The 18,878-nt window shown below is 39.4% G+C and overlaps 1 protein-coding gene across 5 annotated transcripts in view; it reads right to left on the bottom strand.

Moving 5' to 3' along the window:
• Nucleotides 1-1,269: 1,269 nt before the first annotated feature.
• Nucleotides 1,270-18,878, bottom strand: part of LNP1 (leukemia NUP98 fusion partner 1) — a 41,481-nt gene continuing 23,872 nt past the window's right edge. For all 5 annotated transcript variants that reach the window (XM_012476958.3, XM_021667018.2, XM_012476967.2 and 2 more), the window contains 2 exons: nt 6,792-7,079; nt 1,270-1,823 (listed from right to left, as the gene is read on the bottom strand). In XM_012476958.3, the coding sequence (XP_012332381.1) occupies nt 1,674-1,823; nt 6,792-7,079 (438 nt within the window). In that variant the 3' untranslated portion in view covers nt 1,270-1,673. The remainder of the gene's footprint in view (nt 1,824-6,791; nt 7,080-18,878) is intronic.

Below are 18,878 nucleotides of genomic sequence, written 5' to 3'. Positions count from 1 at the left end.
AGACAGATGAGGAATAAACAGAGAGAGCATTAGAGAATTCCAGTATCTTTGCTTTCAGGGGAAAACAATTAGTGATAGAGTTCCATAAAGTTAAAACCCAGAGCATAAACTGCAACCTACCCGCTCCTGCTGTTCTCACTCACATCCACTCATTCACATGCACATCACACACATACTAGCTCAGAACCAGCTACTAAAGGGAATTAAGGTCCGGCCTCACATCAGGATTATAAGCTCTGGCATCGGAATGCACTGGGCTCTGGCCCTAATTCTGCCACCACACCAGAAAGCTACAGAACTCTCTAAATTTTGTTTTATCATCTAGAAAGTGAAGGGAAAAATAGGTCTATAATGGTTAATGTTAGGTGCCAGCTTGACTGGATTAAGGGACGTCCAGACAGCTGGTAAAGTATTATTTCTTTCTGCACAGATGTGTCTGTTAAAGAGATTCTGGAAGAAATTGGCATTTGAATCAGTGGACTGAGTAAGGAAGATCCACCTTCACCCAATGTGGGCAGGTACCATCCAACTGGCTGAAGACCTGGATAGATGAAAAGGGCAGAGGAAAAGAGCTCTCTCTCTCTCTCTCTCTCTCTCTCTCTCTCTGTCTCTCTCTCCCTCTCCCTCTCCCTCTCTCTCTCTCTCGTCTGTCTCTGTCTCTGTCTCTGTGTCTCTCTCTCTCTCTCTCTCTCTCTCTCTCCCCACCCCACCACCAAAGCTGGGATGCCCTTTTTTCCTGCCCTGGACATTAGAACTGCAGGTTCCATGTGGCCTTTTGAGTCCCAGACTTGCACCAGTGACTCCTCCCCTACCCTACCTTCAGCTTAGGACTAAAAGTTATATCATCAGCTTCCCTGGTTCTGAGGCTTTCAAATTTGGACCAAGCCACCCTCCTGGCTTCCCTGGTTCTGAGGCTTTGAACTTGAACTGAGCCACACTACCCGCTTCCGTGGTTCTCTCGCCTGGAGACAGTTTATGTTGGGATTTCTCTGCCTCCATATCATGTAAGCCAATTCCCCTAATAAATCCTGTCTCACATACCTCTGTCTCTATTTACCTCTATCTCTATCTATCTTTATCTCTATCCCATTGGTTCTTTCTCTCTGGAGAATCCTGACTAATACAAGGTCCCACCTCAGAGTGGTGAAGCTTATTTTAGGTAACGCATTAAAGCATCCAGCATAGTCCTTGGCATGTTAATTACCAGTTCTCCTTAAATGATGGCCATTAGACATACTTACATAATGACTTCCGATAAGAAAGTAAACTCAAGAGTCATACCAATGACTTTTATTTAAGATGATTTGTGAGCTGATGTGTAAGAAGGGTTGGGGAACCTATGTGGGTGGCTCTTTAAATATATTACATTTTCAAATTTATCTTTATTCTATTAAAGTACCTGTTATTCTCTGTATTTCCATAAAAGGGCAACCCAGCAGATTGTACCCTCAACTAAGATGCCAGGAGCAATTAAGTTATGATGCAAGACGTCTTGGAGCAGCGGAACAGTTACATACCCTGCCCGCTGCAGTCACTCAGCATCTGCAGTTGCTTTTTACAGCTGTTCCTCACTCCCCCCACCACCCCCATCCATGTCTTAAAATGGTGTATTAGGGCGCAAAGAAAAACCAGTAAAACAGTCGCATGCGATGTCAGGATGCGGACGCGGAGTACTATTCAGGCCCTTTTTCAAACAAGGGAGCCATGTGTGCTTCTCCGTGTTCTTCTTTCCGATAGCTTCGTTCTTCTTCTATTTTCTTTCGGGATTTTATCTCCATTCTCAGGCATTCTCTTTCATTTCGCTCCTTTCTGCTTTCAGGTCCCTGAAAGGGAAAGATCAGAAACAGGTAAAAGAAATACACAAGCAGCAGATAACACTCCACATTTCTCTTAATAATCAGACACGAAGAAAGCCCTGATGGTTTAGCAGACTTCCACATCTTGGTTTCTAGAAATAAATTAGCATAAACCTAAAGATGTCGCTAAAGGTTTTGGTCACAAAGAAAAGACATAGAGGAGCTTGGGCACCAGCCCATGGTCTGGGAAGGAAGTGTAACCTACACATGCCTGCAACTCTGTCTCTGAACATACTGAGGGGTGTGATTTCATGGCACAATAAAAGTAATAGTTTCCTGGTGTTAGTTGAAAAGGAAAGTGACAAGTGAGATCACACATGGAATGATTCTTAGCTCTCTATGTTCACTCCCTTAAATTACATTAATAGTAGAGTTTGCACTAAAGGTTGATGTGAGAACTGTGGGAAGAATGAAGTGTTAAGGAATGACACTTAGCCAGATTAACACCCCCCAACGTGTGTCCTCGGAATTCCACATTATTCACTGATTAGTTGAACATATACAACTGTTGTAGGATCAGAAGATACGACACTAAATAGACCTACTTCCTAGATATTACACCGAGGTAGAAGGATACAGAGAGTCATCAACAAGGCTAAAAGGAAATGAAAGAATAATCAATAGTGATAAGTGCAATGGTAACTGGAAACATGGTAAGGAATATGATAAGGACCTACTGGCGAGGCGGGGGGGTTGCTTCTTTAGTTTGTATGGCCAGAGGTGCCTTTCAAAGGAATTATCGAAACAATGGCATTGATACATGTGGCAACGCTATCTACTTCTGCTTCTATTTTTAAAAAATAAACAAGCAAAATCATTACTCCTCTCCTATTTGAATTAGAAATGTAGGGAAACCCCTGAGTGTCTATCAAGGGAGGTTTTGCAGTGGTGAGTGGCAGTCACGTGAGCAAGGTCATGCTTGCTCAGCCGTGCTAGTTGAGAGTAACAGAGGCATCTGTTTACCACAGTGGTGTCAGCCACTCCACGATGTTAATGCAGTCAGGAAGGTCTCTTACCAAAATGGTATAACAAGGAGAAAATTGAGTGATGATTAAAGACTATCTGAGAAATGCTTGTAAATAATGCTCTAAACTACTTTTATCACATCACTTAGAAGCTAAACGTGAAAATTATCAGTATAAGTCAACTGAATTTTTAAATATCAAAATGAAAGAATTTAACATTATTGGTCATGATCAAGTCACAAAAACAATTTCTGGCTATGTCAAAATATGTAAAATTTCAATCTAGCTATTAGTACACCTTTGGTCCCCAAACAAAAGGCTGTATAAATCAGTTTTAAATTTGCTGAAAAAGAACACTTTCTAATGTAGTTAGCCTTAGGAAAGTGTGTAGATAGTCAAATAGGGAAAAGTTGAAGTGTATCTGTGTATGTTCTGAATTTCTAATTTTGCATTAAGATTTTATAATGTACTCTTTAAAAACTGATATAAAATAAAATATTTTAAAGTAGTTATTATATAATATGCAAATTTTAAAATAATTTTACAAATTCCTAACAGGTTTCTAGTTATTATAAATAACTGTGAAAAAGAGTTCTTGAGTTTAAAAAGTTGTAAATGCTTCCCTAATTATCTTGGAACTCAAAAGGAAGAACGTGGAAAATGAATGCCACAAGCAGACTTTATATTTTAGAGATAAGATGATGAGTATCTCTTTAAGCAAAATGACTTTATGTTTATATACTTTTTGGGCTTATAATAATATTAGCAAATGGATTATGAGTTGTTAAACAAAAGCCTTTCTGGGCCAGGAGTGGTGGCTCACGCCTGTAATCCCAGCACTTTGGGAGGCCGAGGCAGGCGGATCACTTGAGGTCAGGTTTCGAGACCAGCCCGGCCAGCATAGTGAAACCCTGTCTCTAGTAAAAATATAAAAATTAGCCAGGCGTGGTGGTGGGTGCCTGTAATCTCAGCTATCCAGGAGGCTGAGGCAGGAGAATCACTTGAACTGGGAGACAGAGGTTGCAGTGAGCCGAGATTGTACCACTGCACTCCAGCCCGGGCGACAGAGCAATATTTTGTGTGTGTGTATATATATGTGTATATATTTTTTTTAAATTTCTGAAGCCATTAGAATCAATAAAGAACTGTTCAGATTACATTTTTTTTTCAAGAGATATTTATACAGTACCTTGTTCCAGGAAGGATTTAAGTTGAGTAAGTCTCCTGAATTAAGATACATTTTAACATGTCGGTTTTAAAACAGGAATTATCTGACTTTTGTTTTATTATTGCAAAAGGATCATAAACTGAATTTAATCATATGGAAATATCAGAAAAATTCAAACTGAGGCTCAGTCTTTTTTTTTTCTTTTTTATTATTATTTTTTTTTTTTGAGATGGAGTCATTCTCTGTTGCTCAGGCTAAAGTGCAATGACAAGATCTCAGCTAACTACAACCTCCACCTCCTGGGTTCCACCGATTCTCCTGTCTCAGCCTCCCAAGTAGCTGGGATTATAGGTGCAGACCACTATGTCCAGCTAATTTTTGTATTTTTTAGTAGAGATAGGGTTTCACCATGTCGACCAGGCTGGTCTTGAACTCCTGGCCAAAACTGAGGCTCATTTTAAAAAATAACTGGCCTTACTCTTCAGAAAATGCTAATGTCGTGAAAAACAAGCAAAGACTGAGAAAGTGCTCCAGGGTAAATAGACAACAGAGACATGAACATGGGTAGCAACATGATTTCAAATTTCACTATAAAGAATATTATTGGGACAACTGGCAAAAAATATAAATAAGGTTTATAGATTAGAGTTAATAGTATTATATCAGTATTAATTTTTTTTAGTTTAATTATTGCATTGTGTTTATGTCAGAGAATGTTCTTGTGCCTGTGTTTGGATATGGGAGGAGGAGAGATTGTGTAGGCAAATACAGACATATTAACATTCGGAGGTAATCTAGGGGAAGTGTGTATGGGAATTCTTTGTCTTAGTCTTAACAGCGTTTCTCTAGGCCTGAGACAATAGGAAAACAAACAATATTTTTTAAAAAAGACAAAACAGAAATTCTTTTTATTTTTTTGAGTCTTGCTCTATTGCCCAGGCTAGCTGTAGAACAATGCCTCCAATCTCCAATCATAGCTGACTGCAGTCTCAAACTCAGGTGCAAGGGATCCTCCCACCTCAGCCTCCCAAGCAGTGAGGAATACAGGTGCAGGCCACCATACTTGGCTAATTTTTTTTTTTTATTTTCACAGATACAGGATTTCACTAGTTTGCCCAGGCTGGTCTCAAATTCCTGGCCTCAAACGACCCTCTGGACTCAACCTCACAAAATGCTGGGATTACAGGAATTCTTAATAATAAGGTTTAGATACAGTAAAATGACAACTGTTCACTATTCTCCCTTCCTTGCTCCTCTAATCATCAGCCAGGCAAGATACACAGTGACAGTCCCAACAGCCAGTCTGCTAGGTGGAGAGCACTGTGCTCAGATGGACAATGAAATGCAAAGCACCCAGGTGTCTTCACAGTGCACTCACGGAGTCTAGCTCCAGAACCAGGAGTCATTACACTTAGGTTCAATTATTTGCTTTGTCTACTGCATGGCAGCAAACCCATTATTATTTCTGTTTTGCAAAATAAAACAAGAAAACCAAAGACCTACAAAAAAAAGAAGCATTTTGTTCCAGGCCAGTCAGTGAGCACGCGGCAGAGGTGAAACTACCCCACATTAATTGATCTTTAGTTTATTACTTCATGTATTAAGTTTAGTATCACCAATGGAGTTTCTATTCTTCTCCCCATTTCATGCCGTCTCTTCTTTTTGCTTTACTTAGACTCCCGTGAGGTCACTGTGAGCACCTGGCCCACTCCTATTCCTGATACTTACCAGACAGTGTTTATTCGTTCTTGTGTTTTTTTAAGTACAGGGGAACAAAACACCACCATGGACTATTTCCTAGTGGATTACATATGAAAGGAGAGAAGCCAGCCAGTGCGGTGGCTCACGTCTGTAATCCCAGAACTTTGGGAGGCCGAGGCGTGAAGATCACAAGGTCAAGAGATCAAGACCATCCTGGCCAACATGGTGAAACCCCATCTCTACTAAAAATACAAAAATTAGCTGGGCGTGGTGGCTCACGCCTGTAGTCCTAGCTACTTGAGTGGCTGAGGTAAGAGAATCACAATCGCTTGAACCCAGGAGGCAGAGGTTGCAGTGAGCCGAGATTGTGCCACTCCACTCCAACCTAGGCGACAGAGCTAGACTCCATCTCAAAAAAAGAAAGAAAGGAGAGAAGCCATAGGGGCAGTGTTTTTTTTTTTTCTAAATTGTAAAAAAGGAAGGAGTTACAATTATTTATAAGATTGATGAAAGGAGGCTCAAGAAACTAGGGGGCTGAGTGTGGTGGCTCACACCTGGAATCCTAGCACTTTGGGAGGCCGAGGCAGGAGCACTGCTTGAGCCCAGAAGTTTGAAACCGGCCTGGGCAACATAACCAGACCCTGTCTCTAGAAAAAAAGAGTTTAAAATTTAGTCAGGCATGGTGGCATATGCCTCCAGTCCCAGCTACTCAGGAGGCTGAGGTAGGAGGATCACTTGAGACCAGCAGTTTGAGGCTGTAGTGAGCCATGATCAGGCCACTGCACTCCAGCCTGGGCACAGAGTGAGACTCTATCTCAAAAAAAAAAAAAAAAAGAAAAAGAAAAGAAAAAAGAAAAACTAGGAGACCTTGATAACAAATATGTTCCAGGAACTCTTCCTATACCAGATGTCTTCAATTATAAATAATAATTTTAAAAAATTCATTCCGGGTTATGTTAAACTGAGTGTTACTTTTCAAAGATCTTATTACCAAGTTGTAAATGAAGAAGTTACATTTGTTCCCCTCTAACTTAAAGAGAACAAAACCTTTGGATTTCCTTTTCTAAAGCAGATTAAATATTCAGTAGCTCTGTTACATACCAAAGAGGCAGAACGTTTGGTTCTAAAGCACAGTTGCTGTTCAAAGGACTCAGAAAATTTCTCAATTTTGGAATGGGATCTTCCTTTTGATTCCAGCGGCTCCTTGAATAATCCATCCTCTGAGTATTTTCTACAATCCCGCATGTGGCTACGGCATCGAAATTCCTGGTCCTCATGAGAATGCCTTCTAGGGAGACGGTCAGATGATCGGCATCGGAATTCCCGGTCCTCGTGAGAATGCCTTCTAGGATGGCGGTCAGATGATGGAATTCTGGGAAGCACAGGAAGCTGAGAATACAGAATGAAAAATTGTATAATATAAGAGACTGTACAATATAAGCATAGAGGCAGAATGTCCATAAACTACTAACTAAATGAATCTCATGTTGAATTGACATGTTATCTTTGTAAAGGGGAAATAAATCTTGGGACCCCCAAATCACTAAGCTAAAGGGAAAAGTCAAGCTGGGAACTACTTAGGGCCAATCTGTCTCCCATTCTTTCAAAGTCACTCCTATGCCCATTCGTTTATCTCATGCATTGAGACAAATGCATATCTGATTGCCTCCTTTGCAAAGGCTAAACAGGAACTCGAAAGGGTACAACCATTTGTCTCTTAACTACCCATGACCTGGAAGCCCCTGCCCACTTTGGGTCTTCCCACCTTTGCTTTGAGTTGTCCTGCCTTTCCAAATAGAACCAATGTTCATCTTGCATATGTTGATCGATGTCTCATATCTCCCTAGAATATATAAAACCAAACTGTGCCCCGACTTTCTTGGGCACATGTCATCGGGACCTCCTGAGGCTGTGTCATGGTTATGAATCTTCAGCCGTGGCAAAATAAAATTTCTAAATTAACTGAGATCTGTCTCAGATTTTGGGGGTTCACATTTTGGCAACCATGAAGGGATTCTGAGTGGAAGTACCCCTGACTTTTGACAAATATTTTATCGGTGCTTGGTACCAGCATGAGCTAACTTTATGACTCAAACTGAGGAAAGAGACCCAAGCATCTAAGATCACCTCCCCCTTGACTTCCACACTGCATTTCAATAGAAGAAAAGGCTGGCCAACTGCTGGCACCTCCCTAATTGCCTTCCTATAGATGGCAGGCATAGTATGGGGGAATCTTTCTGGAAGGCATTGTTTTTACTTAAGCAAGATCAAACCCCCACCCCCCTCCTACTCCATCAACCAAGACCCTTTCACATGTAATTTCTAAGGCTGTAAACCCAAGACCCTTTCATGTATAATATCCAGAGTTGTAAGCCTATATAAAGGCAGAGCTTCTTTTTGTTAGATGAGCTTGGCTGTTAGACAACTATGTCACCTTGCTCCCAGCTGAAATAAATCACCTCTTCCTTCCTAGTTCGGTGTCCAAAAACTCTGTTTCTCATGGCCGCTCCTGCTTCAAAACCAATAGTGCAATTTGCTGAGGTCTGAGAGCACCTCCTCCAGAGAATCCTTGTTCTCCCAAAATTTGGTCAAGATCTAAAGTTTATTTTTCTGTACACCTCCTCTTTTTTTTCTGGAGTTTTACTTGCTTCCCACAAGGAAGGCAAGATTTCCTGTTTCCATGATGATGGAAGGCAGGTAACTCCTTTATGGAGTTTGCGCTCGCTTCCAACAGGGAAGATGAGGGTTTTTTTCCTGCTTCTTAGGATGGTAGAGAGCAGTCTATAGCCTGAGACTCATCCCTAAGCAAGTAACTGAATTAGGGTTTATCTTGGCTAAAGTTATGATTAACATCCAGCTGGCCCTTAGAGCACCTAGTGACCACGTAAGTTGTGCAATCATTTGTTTTGCTTAACAATTTTTATTGTTGATTGTTTGTTTTTGTTGTTGTTTCAGTCTTTTTCCCAATGGGTTTGATCAACTCTATGTGACTTGATCAAATCCAAAGGAAATTTCCAAAATTATGGGGAATGAGGATTCTGAAGTGGCTACATTCCCACCAAGAAAAACAGGTGGTATGGTAGGCGGAGAAAAACGACCAACCAAAAATAAAAAAGGAAATATTTTTTCTTTTGACTACTGAAGAGGTTTGTTTACATAACAAGGCCATCTTTTGGCTAGCCAGGCCAAACTGAAAGCAACTGAAAGCTGTTACCCCATGTTGCAGTTTGATAGCTAAGGTCCTGCCTTCTTTTTTCCACCATGACAGCCTGGGTTTTGGTTAGGAAATCAAGCCCTTTCTGGTTTGATACTTGGTACTTCTTAAATAATCACAATTCGTCCTAGCTAAAATATGGTAATAAGATTTAAAAAGTTTTTTTTAAGGATCTCAATGACTAAAAAAGCTAACATCCAAGATGTGTGTATACAAGCATATGTGTGTGTGTTTGTGTTTAAAAGGCCTTCATGTCTGGTTTTGCTTCTGTCTCTTAGGACCTTGTCCTTTTTTGAGCAAAAGTATTTTTCTTCTCAGTTGACTAAATCCTGTTTTATTCATTTACTTCTGCTGTCTCCCCTTGCTCTTGCACCCTCTGCTACACGAGGGACCTAAAATAGTTTATAATAGCCCAGGGTTCTTTAACAAAAACAGAGAAGGTGCCAGTCTCCCTTCAAGGAGAAACCTGTTTTTCCTTATGGAACCACAAGAGTGTAAACAGACAAGTTCATCTCAGCTTTTAAACTGCTTGCTTTTGTATTGTGTCACCTGATTTATTGATTAAAATAGTTACTGCAACAGAGGCTACTTGGGTTTGTAAAGAAGAGTGTAATGTCTTTGTTTTAAAAAAAATGTTTTTTAAGTGCACTGTAAAAACATCACATGATCTAGCCTCAGGATAATTCTCCATTTGTGGAAACCCAAGATTCAGTGTGGGCTCTGCCCAAAGTTCAGACATCCAGTTAAGACAGGTAGTCCCTATGTAAATAAAATTAGTCTCCTTATACGATCATATGATAGATTTGTATAATTTTATGTTTTATTTTGAATCTATCTTTAATCTCCCTCTAGCACACCAGACTTTTTCTCTCCATACCTTATAATATAGTTTTTGCTATTACATTTTTCACCTGAGTTGTTTTCTTTAATATGTGAATTTAAGGCTATTTAGCTGACAACTGCCTAGGGTTGTAAAACAGGTTACCAAGAATCTAAAGTCTAAGATAGGAGAAAAAAAAAGGTTTTTGTGAATCTGTAAGATGTACTTCTATCAGCATGCCTAACACCTCTTTGTATTTATGTGTTGTGTACACAATGTTTCACTACTGAAAATATATAAAAGAGCTCTAATTAATTTGCTTAAAGAAAAACAAAAGCACTTGAATCAAATACTTTATCAGGAAAAAAGACAAGACTAGTCAAATGCTTTTTCAACTTCATGTAACTTAAGTAAAATCTTTAATAAGTAAGCTAACCTTAAAATTATTGGTAAATTTTTTTAGAGGAAGTCTCACTCTGTCACACAGTCTGGAGTACAGTGGTGCAATCTCAACTCATTGCAACCTCTGACACCTGGGTTCAAGTGATTCTTCTGCCTCAGCCTCCCAAGTAGCTGAGATTACAGGTGCCTACCACCAAACCTGGCTAATTTTTGTGTTTCAGTAGAGATGGGGTTTCACCATGTTGGTCAGCCTGGTCTCAAACTCCTGACCGCAACTTATCTGCCCGCCTTGGCCTTCCAAAGTGCTGGGATTACAGGCATGATCCACTACACCTGGCCAGTTTTTCTATAACTAAATCAATGTCAAAGGCACATTAATGCAAGACCAGCCTATGGGCCCCTATGTCAAATTAACAAGGTTTTCTTGAAGCATTAGCCAACTTCTTAATAAAGGTTATAAAAGGCTTATGGAAGTTATATTTTATGGTCAAGATTAAAAATTTTATAGATTGCTTATAAATTAAAAAAAAATTTAATTGGCTTCATGCTGTTTTTATTAGGCCTTATTGTTTGGAAAATAAATCTCCTATCTCAAAGAATGAAGATTTCACCTTTTTAAAAAAATCCTTTGGGTTATCACTTTGGTTAAATGAAATGACTTATTTTTCAGTGACCTGTGATCCTATTTTGTGACATCAAGTGTTTTAAACCTTTGATATTTGACAAACATTCCAAATCAAATAATAAATTATGTCTTCTTCTGACCTAATTAGTTCTTTGAGACATTAGGTTCCCTAAAGTCCAAAAATGGCATATTTGGCTTAGTTGGTATAACAATTATAAAGGAAGCATTGTCAAATATAAAACAGTGTTTGGTTTTCTTAGGGCTGTATTTGTATAAATATTTATTGGCATGTGTTCCAAAATGATGGGAAACTCCTATAATTCTGAGATGACTTAATGTACATTATCAGTAATAATTATAATTGTTAGGTTAAATTATCATGTGCCACAGAAGTAACAAATTTCCTTGTCAATTGTGTCCATGGACAAATGTTGTCTTGTTTTGGTCCTCCTTAGAAGGTGGTTTTATAATCAGCTATAAAACTCTAACAGATGCTGGGCGTGGTGGCTCAAGCCTGTAATCCCAGCACATTAGGAGACTGAGTCAGGTGTATCATGAGGTCAGGAGTTCAAGACTAGTCTGGCCAACATAGTGAAACCCCGTCTCTACTAAAAATACAAAAAATTAGCTAGGTGTGGTGGTTGGTGCCTGTAATCCCAGCTATTCAAGAGGCTGAGGCAGGAGAATAGCTTGAACCTGGGAGGCGGAGGTTGCAGTGAGCTGAGATCATGCCACTGCATTCTAGCCCAGGCAACAGTGCAAGACTCCAACTCAAAAAAAAGAAAGAAATTCTAACAAGTACTCTTGAATTCAGGTTTCCAAAAACTTTGAAGATTGTGACATCAGAATAGAAGGAAAACTTCAGAACTCATAGAGAGCTGAAATGTTTATGACTATCAAGCAGAACAGGAATTAACTGCATCAACTAAACTAATAGAAGTCTGAAGTAATCTTTTTAACTTTTTGCTTAAAACATTGCTGATCCTTTGTTTTGTTTTTCTGAGTCAAGAAAACTTTTAAGCTATTTATAATCGTTTCTAACTACGAGCAAAGTATAGTCCTATGAACAAAATCTGGAGCATATTTGTTTTCTCTTTACCTGATTTCTCCAGAATTTGGAAACTATTTGTGAGGATTCTTAACTTATGGCAATGCAGTTATTTGCCTAAGTGCCATAAAAATCTGTTTTCATTTATAACAGGACACAATCAATCAGATAAACTTGTTATTTTACCAAGGCTTTGACTGGAATGGTGTGCTTTCCTTTAAGGAATCAAACTTGACTTACAAAGCCAATAAAAATCCCTGGGGAAAACTGGCCTCAAACTTGTCTACACAATCCCCGTACAGGGTTCCTGACCTGTGGTAAGTAAAGAATGTCACTTTCCTACAGGCCTAGGAGCCCCAGGTTTTATCTTAGAACCTCAAAAGGAGAGGATCACCCAACTCAGCACAGCTTTAAAAAAAGTCTTATCTGAGATTCCTTCTATGGAACAAAGTGCCATCAAAGCAATTTAAAAGCCTTTGTAAAAAATAAGTATTCTTCTTGCACTGTATACAAATGACTAGGCCAAGTATAATAAAGCAAAGCAGTCCTACCATGATTTGTCTTTAATAAAAATGGGAAACTGGAGAGAGAAAAATTGTTTCAAAAACTATAGAACACCTGTTGTTAGATTCTAGTCTTGTCTAATGTTTTTAAATTTTTATTATTTTCTACAGTTTGGACTGAATTCTAAATTTTCTTGGCTACAAGTCTTCAAAATAATGTTTTCCATTTTTTTCCTTCTTTTTTTCACCATGTTTTTCTAATTTGGAGTCACCAAAAACCAGGCTGTGCTTTCATAGAGTCCTGCAAACTGAAGCTAGACAACTTAAACTTCAGAAGAAAATAACAACAATGACCTATTTACATACATAAGCCACTTTCATGCCTGCCTACTGATGTATGGACTTCAGAGTAATGTGGCCTATATTGATTTTCCAGAATTGTTCTTTTGTTTGTTGTTGTTTTTCTTCCTTTCTCCCTCTATTTTCTCTTCAAAAGACATGAGACTTCACAACTTGCTAAAAAATGAGCCTACCTAATAACTCAGGACCTACCTGTCTAGGAATAAACCATGAGAGATCAGATGAAACCTGAGATCCCTCATTTTCTTCTAAAATATTTATTCCAGGAGATTTTTAAAAGAAAAGAAGGGAAATGTGAAAGAAAAATAAATCTTGGGGTCCCCAAATCACTAAGCTAAAGGGAAAAATCAGGCTGGGAACTGCTTAGGGCAAACCTGCCTCCCATTCTTTCTAAGTCACCCCTCTGCTCACTGAGATAAATGCGTATCTGATTGCCTCCTTTGGAGAGGCTAATCAAAAACTCAAAAGAATGCAACCATTTGTCTCTTATCTATCCATAACCTGGAAGTCCCCTCCCTGCTTTGAGTCTTCCTGCCTTTACTTTGAGTTGTCCTGCCTTTCCAGATCGAACCAATATTCATCTTGTATATGTTGATTGATGTCTCATGTCTCCCTAGAATGTATAAAACCAAACTGTGCTCTGACCACCTTGGGCACTTGCCATCAGGACCTTCTGAGGCTGTGTCACAGGTGTGCATCCTCAATCTTGGCAAAATTAACTTTCTAAATTAACTGAGACCTGTCTCAGATTTTCAGGGTTCACATCTTGATCAGTAAGACTTTTCTCCTATAGTGAGGCAGCAGAGTTAATTGGTTAAAACACTAAGTAGAACATCCTGAGTCTAGCTTTATTGTTTACTACTCCACCATTAGAACACTAAAACAAAAGACGCCAAGCCTTCAGTTGATATGTAAAAACAAATTCAAAAATGATTTTTAAATTTTTTAAATGAAGCCATAAATGTTGAAGAAATATAAAGGTAAATATTAATGTAATTTTTATATGGAGAAAGAATTTCTAAGCAAAAGAGCAATGGAAGAAGTCATAAGGAAAAAATCAACTACTATACAAAAATATAAAGCTAGGCCAGGCACAGTGACTCATGCCTGTGATCCTAGCACTTTGGGAGGCCAAGGCTAGTGAATCACCTGATGTCAGGAGTTTGAAACCAGCCTGGCCAGCATGATGAAACGCTGTCTCTACTAAAAATACAAAAAAATTAGCTGGGTGTGGTGGTGGGCACCTGTAATCCCAGCTACTTGGGAGACGGAGGCACGAGAATCACTTGAACCCAGGAGGCAAAGGTTGCAGTGAGCTGAGATCATGCCACTGCACTCCAGCCTGGGCAACAGAGTGAGACTCCATCACCAAAATAAAAATAAAAAATATATATATAAAGCTAATGCATATCAAAAGCAACATAAACAAATTTAAACTATAGGTTAAGTACATCTCACACACATAAAAAGAGATCATCTAATTCAATGACATCAATCATTAACATCACAATTGGAAAATGGGCAAAGAACAGACAGTTTAGACAAGCCAAACTTTTTGAAATAATTATGACACTTGCTATCTCAATTTCTGTGACTCCCCAACTCACTCCAGTCCAGCTTTCTCACCCACAGCTAATTTTGATCAGGATATTGGTCTTCATATTGCCAAATTCTGTGCATTTTTTGGTCACCTTAGTCACTCTGTGGCGTTCAGCTCATCTCCAGAGGCCTTTTGAAAACACCGTTTCCTTGCTTGCTACCACCGCACCCTCCTGCGTTCTCTTTGATCTTCTTGCCACTGTGACTTAGACATTCCCTCACTTCTTCCTTCTATCAGCTCATAACTGTTGGGGATCCCCAAGGTTCTAGACTAGTCTTTCTTTTCTACCTTTCCTTTCTCACTTTACACCGTCTCCCTAAATAGCTTATCCTTGAGCTTCCATTTCTAGCTACAGTCTGATTTCCTAATTTACATCAGTAGCCCAGCCTTCTCCAAGCTTCTGCCCATTCAGCTTCTCTTGGTGTCCCATGGGTACCCAATCTGACTTGACACAATCCGAATTCATCATCTCTCTCCCCAAACCTGCTCCTCCAGTGCCCACTAACTTAGCAGAGAGTACCACAATTCACCTGCTTACTCAGGCAAGTAACTCAGAAGCAACCCTCCACATCCAATTGCCAAGTCAGCAGATTCCACCTCTCAAGTACCTCTCAAAACCATCCACTTCTTTCTAGAGCCAGTATTACTACCCTAGTCCAAGTCACCGTTATCTTTTACCCAGATTACAGCTTTAGCCTCCTAATAGTAAATATCCTGCGTCCACTCCCAATTCCTTTATTTCATTGTTCCCACAATGGCCAGATGGTTAAAACAACCGCAAACTCATACCTGCTCACCTTCTCATATTGCCCCTCACCTTGCACCACCTCCTCCCTTCAGTGACATAGCCTCATTGGTCTTTAATTTCTTCCTCCAGCTCACCTGCTCCTGTATAGTGCAGGCACTGGCACAGGCTCCTCCCTGCCAGTGATTTCATCCACGACCCTACTCCCTCATCTTTCTAATCATCCTTCAGCGATGGCAAAAACTGCATCTCCCCAGAAAGCCTTTTCTACCTCTCTGATTTGTTCAGATTCCTACCGGATGCTCTCCTGGAATCTAATACTTCTCCTTTGGGATACTTATTACAACTGTAATCAATAATTTGGGTAATTTTGTTCAGTGCCTCTCTTCCCACCAGATTGTGTGCTGCATCATATCAAGGGCTATGTTTTCCTCTCTGCTAATACCCAGCACCTTGCCTTGTTCATGGCATAGGTTCATTAAATATATATTGAATGTGAAATATAAAGAATTTTAAAAAAGAAAATACCAAATGGTTACAACTGTTAATAATTAGCAGTCAAAGATTACATAAAATAACAATATTTTACCTTTCAGGTTAGGAAAAAAAAATGTGTTTTAATAATACCAACACTGGCAAGAGTACAGGGAGACAGGAACTACTATCCCTTACTGATGGGATTGTAAGTGTGTGCAGCCTTCTTAGGATAAAGACTTCATGATGAAAACACCAAAAGCAATTACAACAAAAGCCAAAATTGACAAATTGAATCTTATTAAACTAAAGAGCTTCTGCACAGCAAAAGAAACTAGCATTAGAGTGAACAGGCAACATATAGAATGGGAGGAAATGTTTGCAGTCTACCCATCTGACAAAAGTCTAGTATCTAGAATCTACAATGAACTTAAACAAATTTACAAGAAAAAAAACAACACTATCAAAAAGTAGGCAAAGGATATGAACAAACACTTCTCAAAAGACATTTATGCTGCCAAACAAACATACAGAAAAAAGCTCAACATCACTGATTAGAGAAATGCAAATCAAAACCACAATGAGATACCATCTCCTGCCAGTTAGAATGATGATCATTAAAAAGTCAGGAAACAACAGATGCTGAAGAGGATGTGGAGAAATAGGAACACTTTTACACTGTTGGTGGGAATGTAAATTAAATGCTCAACCATTGTGGAAGACAGTCTAGCGATTCCTCAAGGATCTAGAACCAGAAATACCATTTGACCAAACAATCCCATGAGTGGGTATATACCCCCAAAAATATAAATCATTCCACTCTAAAGACACATGCACACGTATGTTTATTGCAGCACTATTTACAATGGCAAAGAAATGGGACCAACCCAAATGCCCATCAATGATAGACTGGATAAAGAAAATGTGGCACATATGTATCATGGAATACTATGCAGCCATAAAAAAGAATGAGATCATGTCTTTTGCAGGGACATGGATGAAGCCATCATCCTCAGCAAACTAACACAAGAATAGAAAACCAAACACCACATGTTCTCACTCACAACTGGGAGTTGAACAATGAGAACACGTGGACACAAGGAGGGGAACATCACACGCTGGGGCCTATTGGAAGGTGAGGGGCAAGGGGAGGGAGAGCATTAGGACAAATACTTAATGCATGAAAGGCTTAAAACCTAAATGACAGGTTGATAGCTGCAGCAAACCACCATGGTACATGTATACCTATGTAACAGTCCTGCACATTCTACACATGTATCCCAGAACTTTAACTTAAAAAGAAAAAAAAGATAAGATAAAAAAAGAAAAAGTACTGGGTGTACACCGGTGGAGACTTATTCTATATCCCTCAAATTATATCATGTAGGCAGTACATATGGTGTCTGCCCTGGAGCGTAGAAGAAGCCCTGTGAAGTCCATCTGGAGTTATAAAAGCCCTGGGCCAATAAACTCAGTTTCACCTCCAAAAGCTCTTTCATTTAGTGCAGTCTTCCCTCCACGAGGCCCAGATGACATAGAACAATGCTAAGAGAACCATGTTAAGCTGAAGGAGATGATGACTAGAAAGCAAAACAGACTGAAAGTATTAAAAATGCACTTCCACAGAATAAATGAATGACAGGGAAACTGTTTTACTTCAGTTTTGTATTCATACGATGTTGGTGAGAGAAGGCAAATCAGTTCAATAAAAAGAGAGATTTCACATTACGATTTTTTCACCAAGGACAATAGAAAAATAATGTCAGATTTCTTTATTCACTTTAATTCAGCAATCACAGGTTCTTGTGAGTCTGGGGGGAAAAGCATGTTCTAGAAAAAGGCCTAAGCTTTACCCTTTGTTATGTAGCGTTCTTTCTGCCAATTCATGTTCTCTGCTAGACTGACAGTTCCACGGGTGTGAGGACTGGGCATGTCTTCTTTCATTCTGTGAGCCTGGGACAATGCTTGGCTCACAGTAGGTGTTCAATAAATACGTTAAATAAATTCATATTCCAGCACTGCGGTTTTGTGTAAATCATGAGACTGATGAAGATGTATCAGAAACTACATTCAAGGAGAAGTGGGGAAAAAAAGAAACTACATTCAAAGTAGGCGGGGAGGGGGGATGCTCTTCTCTTCCTATGCGTATAATACTGAATGTAATATTGATGGATATAGATGATTAAAAGGTTGAGAGAGGGAAGGGCCTTAGATTAGAGCAGTCGGGAGAGAAGAAAAAAGTAAGGATAAGAGTAAGCTTTTCTTTTTAAGATATTTTCATTAGCTCAAAGAGACACAAAATTGAAAATCAAATTGTTCCTTAAAGTAAGACATATATATATATATATATTTTAGACAAGGTCTCATTCTTTCACCCAGGTTGGAGAGCAGTGACTTAATCACAGTTCACTGCAGCCTTAACCTCTTGGGCTCAAGCGATCTTCTCACCTCAGCCTTCCAAGTAGCTGGCACTATGGGAGCACCACCACAGCCTGCTATTTTGTGTGTGTATGTATTTATTTATTTATAGAGATAGAGTCTCACTATGTTGCCCAGGCTGGTCTCAAACTCCTTAGTTCAAGTGATCCTCCTGCCTTGGTCCCCCAGAGTGCTGGGATTCCAGGTGTGAACCACAGCACTGTGCTGAAAGAATATTTGAGTACATTTTAGAGATAGAAAGCAGGTTAATTCAGGCAAATGCCTGAAGCAGGGATGAGCAGATGAAGATGTCAGAAGGACACAATTTACAAGTGTTATACACAATAGATGCTATGATTCCATCATAGATTAAGGCAAACAACATTGCAACTAAAAGTGAATTCTGTAAACAGGGTAACTATCTCTGTTTTAAAAGCCCCATAGATGCGAAAGTTTATTCAAGGAACTAGTAAATCATGTTTGTTTCTTTGTTTTCGTATTTCCTGTGGCTCTAAGAAGCCAATGTAATAAATAGGAAATCGCAGTGTTTGTTTTTGTTGATCCCTGTTCTCACGTCCTGACACTGGAAACTAATCATCCCTAGTTCACACAGCCTGGATATGTCGCTCAGTGTGGAACAGAGATTAAAATGAGAGGCGATAAGCAGGTGTTGATTTTATCACAGACACGGAAAGTTAGAGGTAGAAGGGTTCTCAGAGATAGCTCAGTCCGACAGCCCCGTCTTTTTCACTTAAGGAGCCTGAAGCTGAAAGAAGTGCTGAAGGTTGCCCTTTGTCCCTGAGTGTGCATTTGGCAAGGGATCTATTCTGACATATTTGTGTCTCAAAGAATTCTGATTCCTCAAACTTGCTGAACCCCAGGAGTAATAGAGGTTGCCTTACACACTTTTACATATCTTACAGACACGATGTGTCTTCGAAGCATGGAGTTAAAAATAAAATAATATTACTCCAAACTT

The sequence above is a fragment of the Aotus nancymaae genome, unplaced genomic scaffold, assembly GCF_030222135.1.
Source record: "Aotus nancymaae isolate 86718 unplaced genomic scaffold, 86718_ANA_hifiasm-v0.15.2.pri h1tg000011l, whole genome shotgun sequence".
NCBI classification, from domain to species: Eukaryota; Metazoa; Chordata; class Mammalia; order Primates; family Aotidae; genus Aotus; species Aotus nancymaae.
This window is presented reverse-complemented; position numbering and strand designations above follow the sequence as displayed.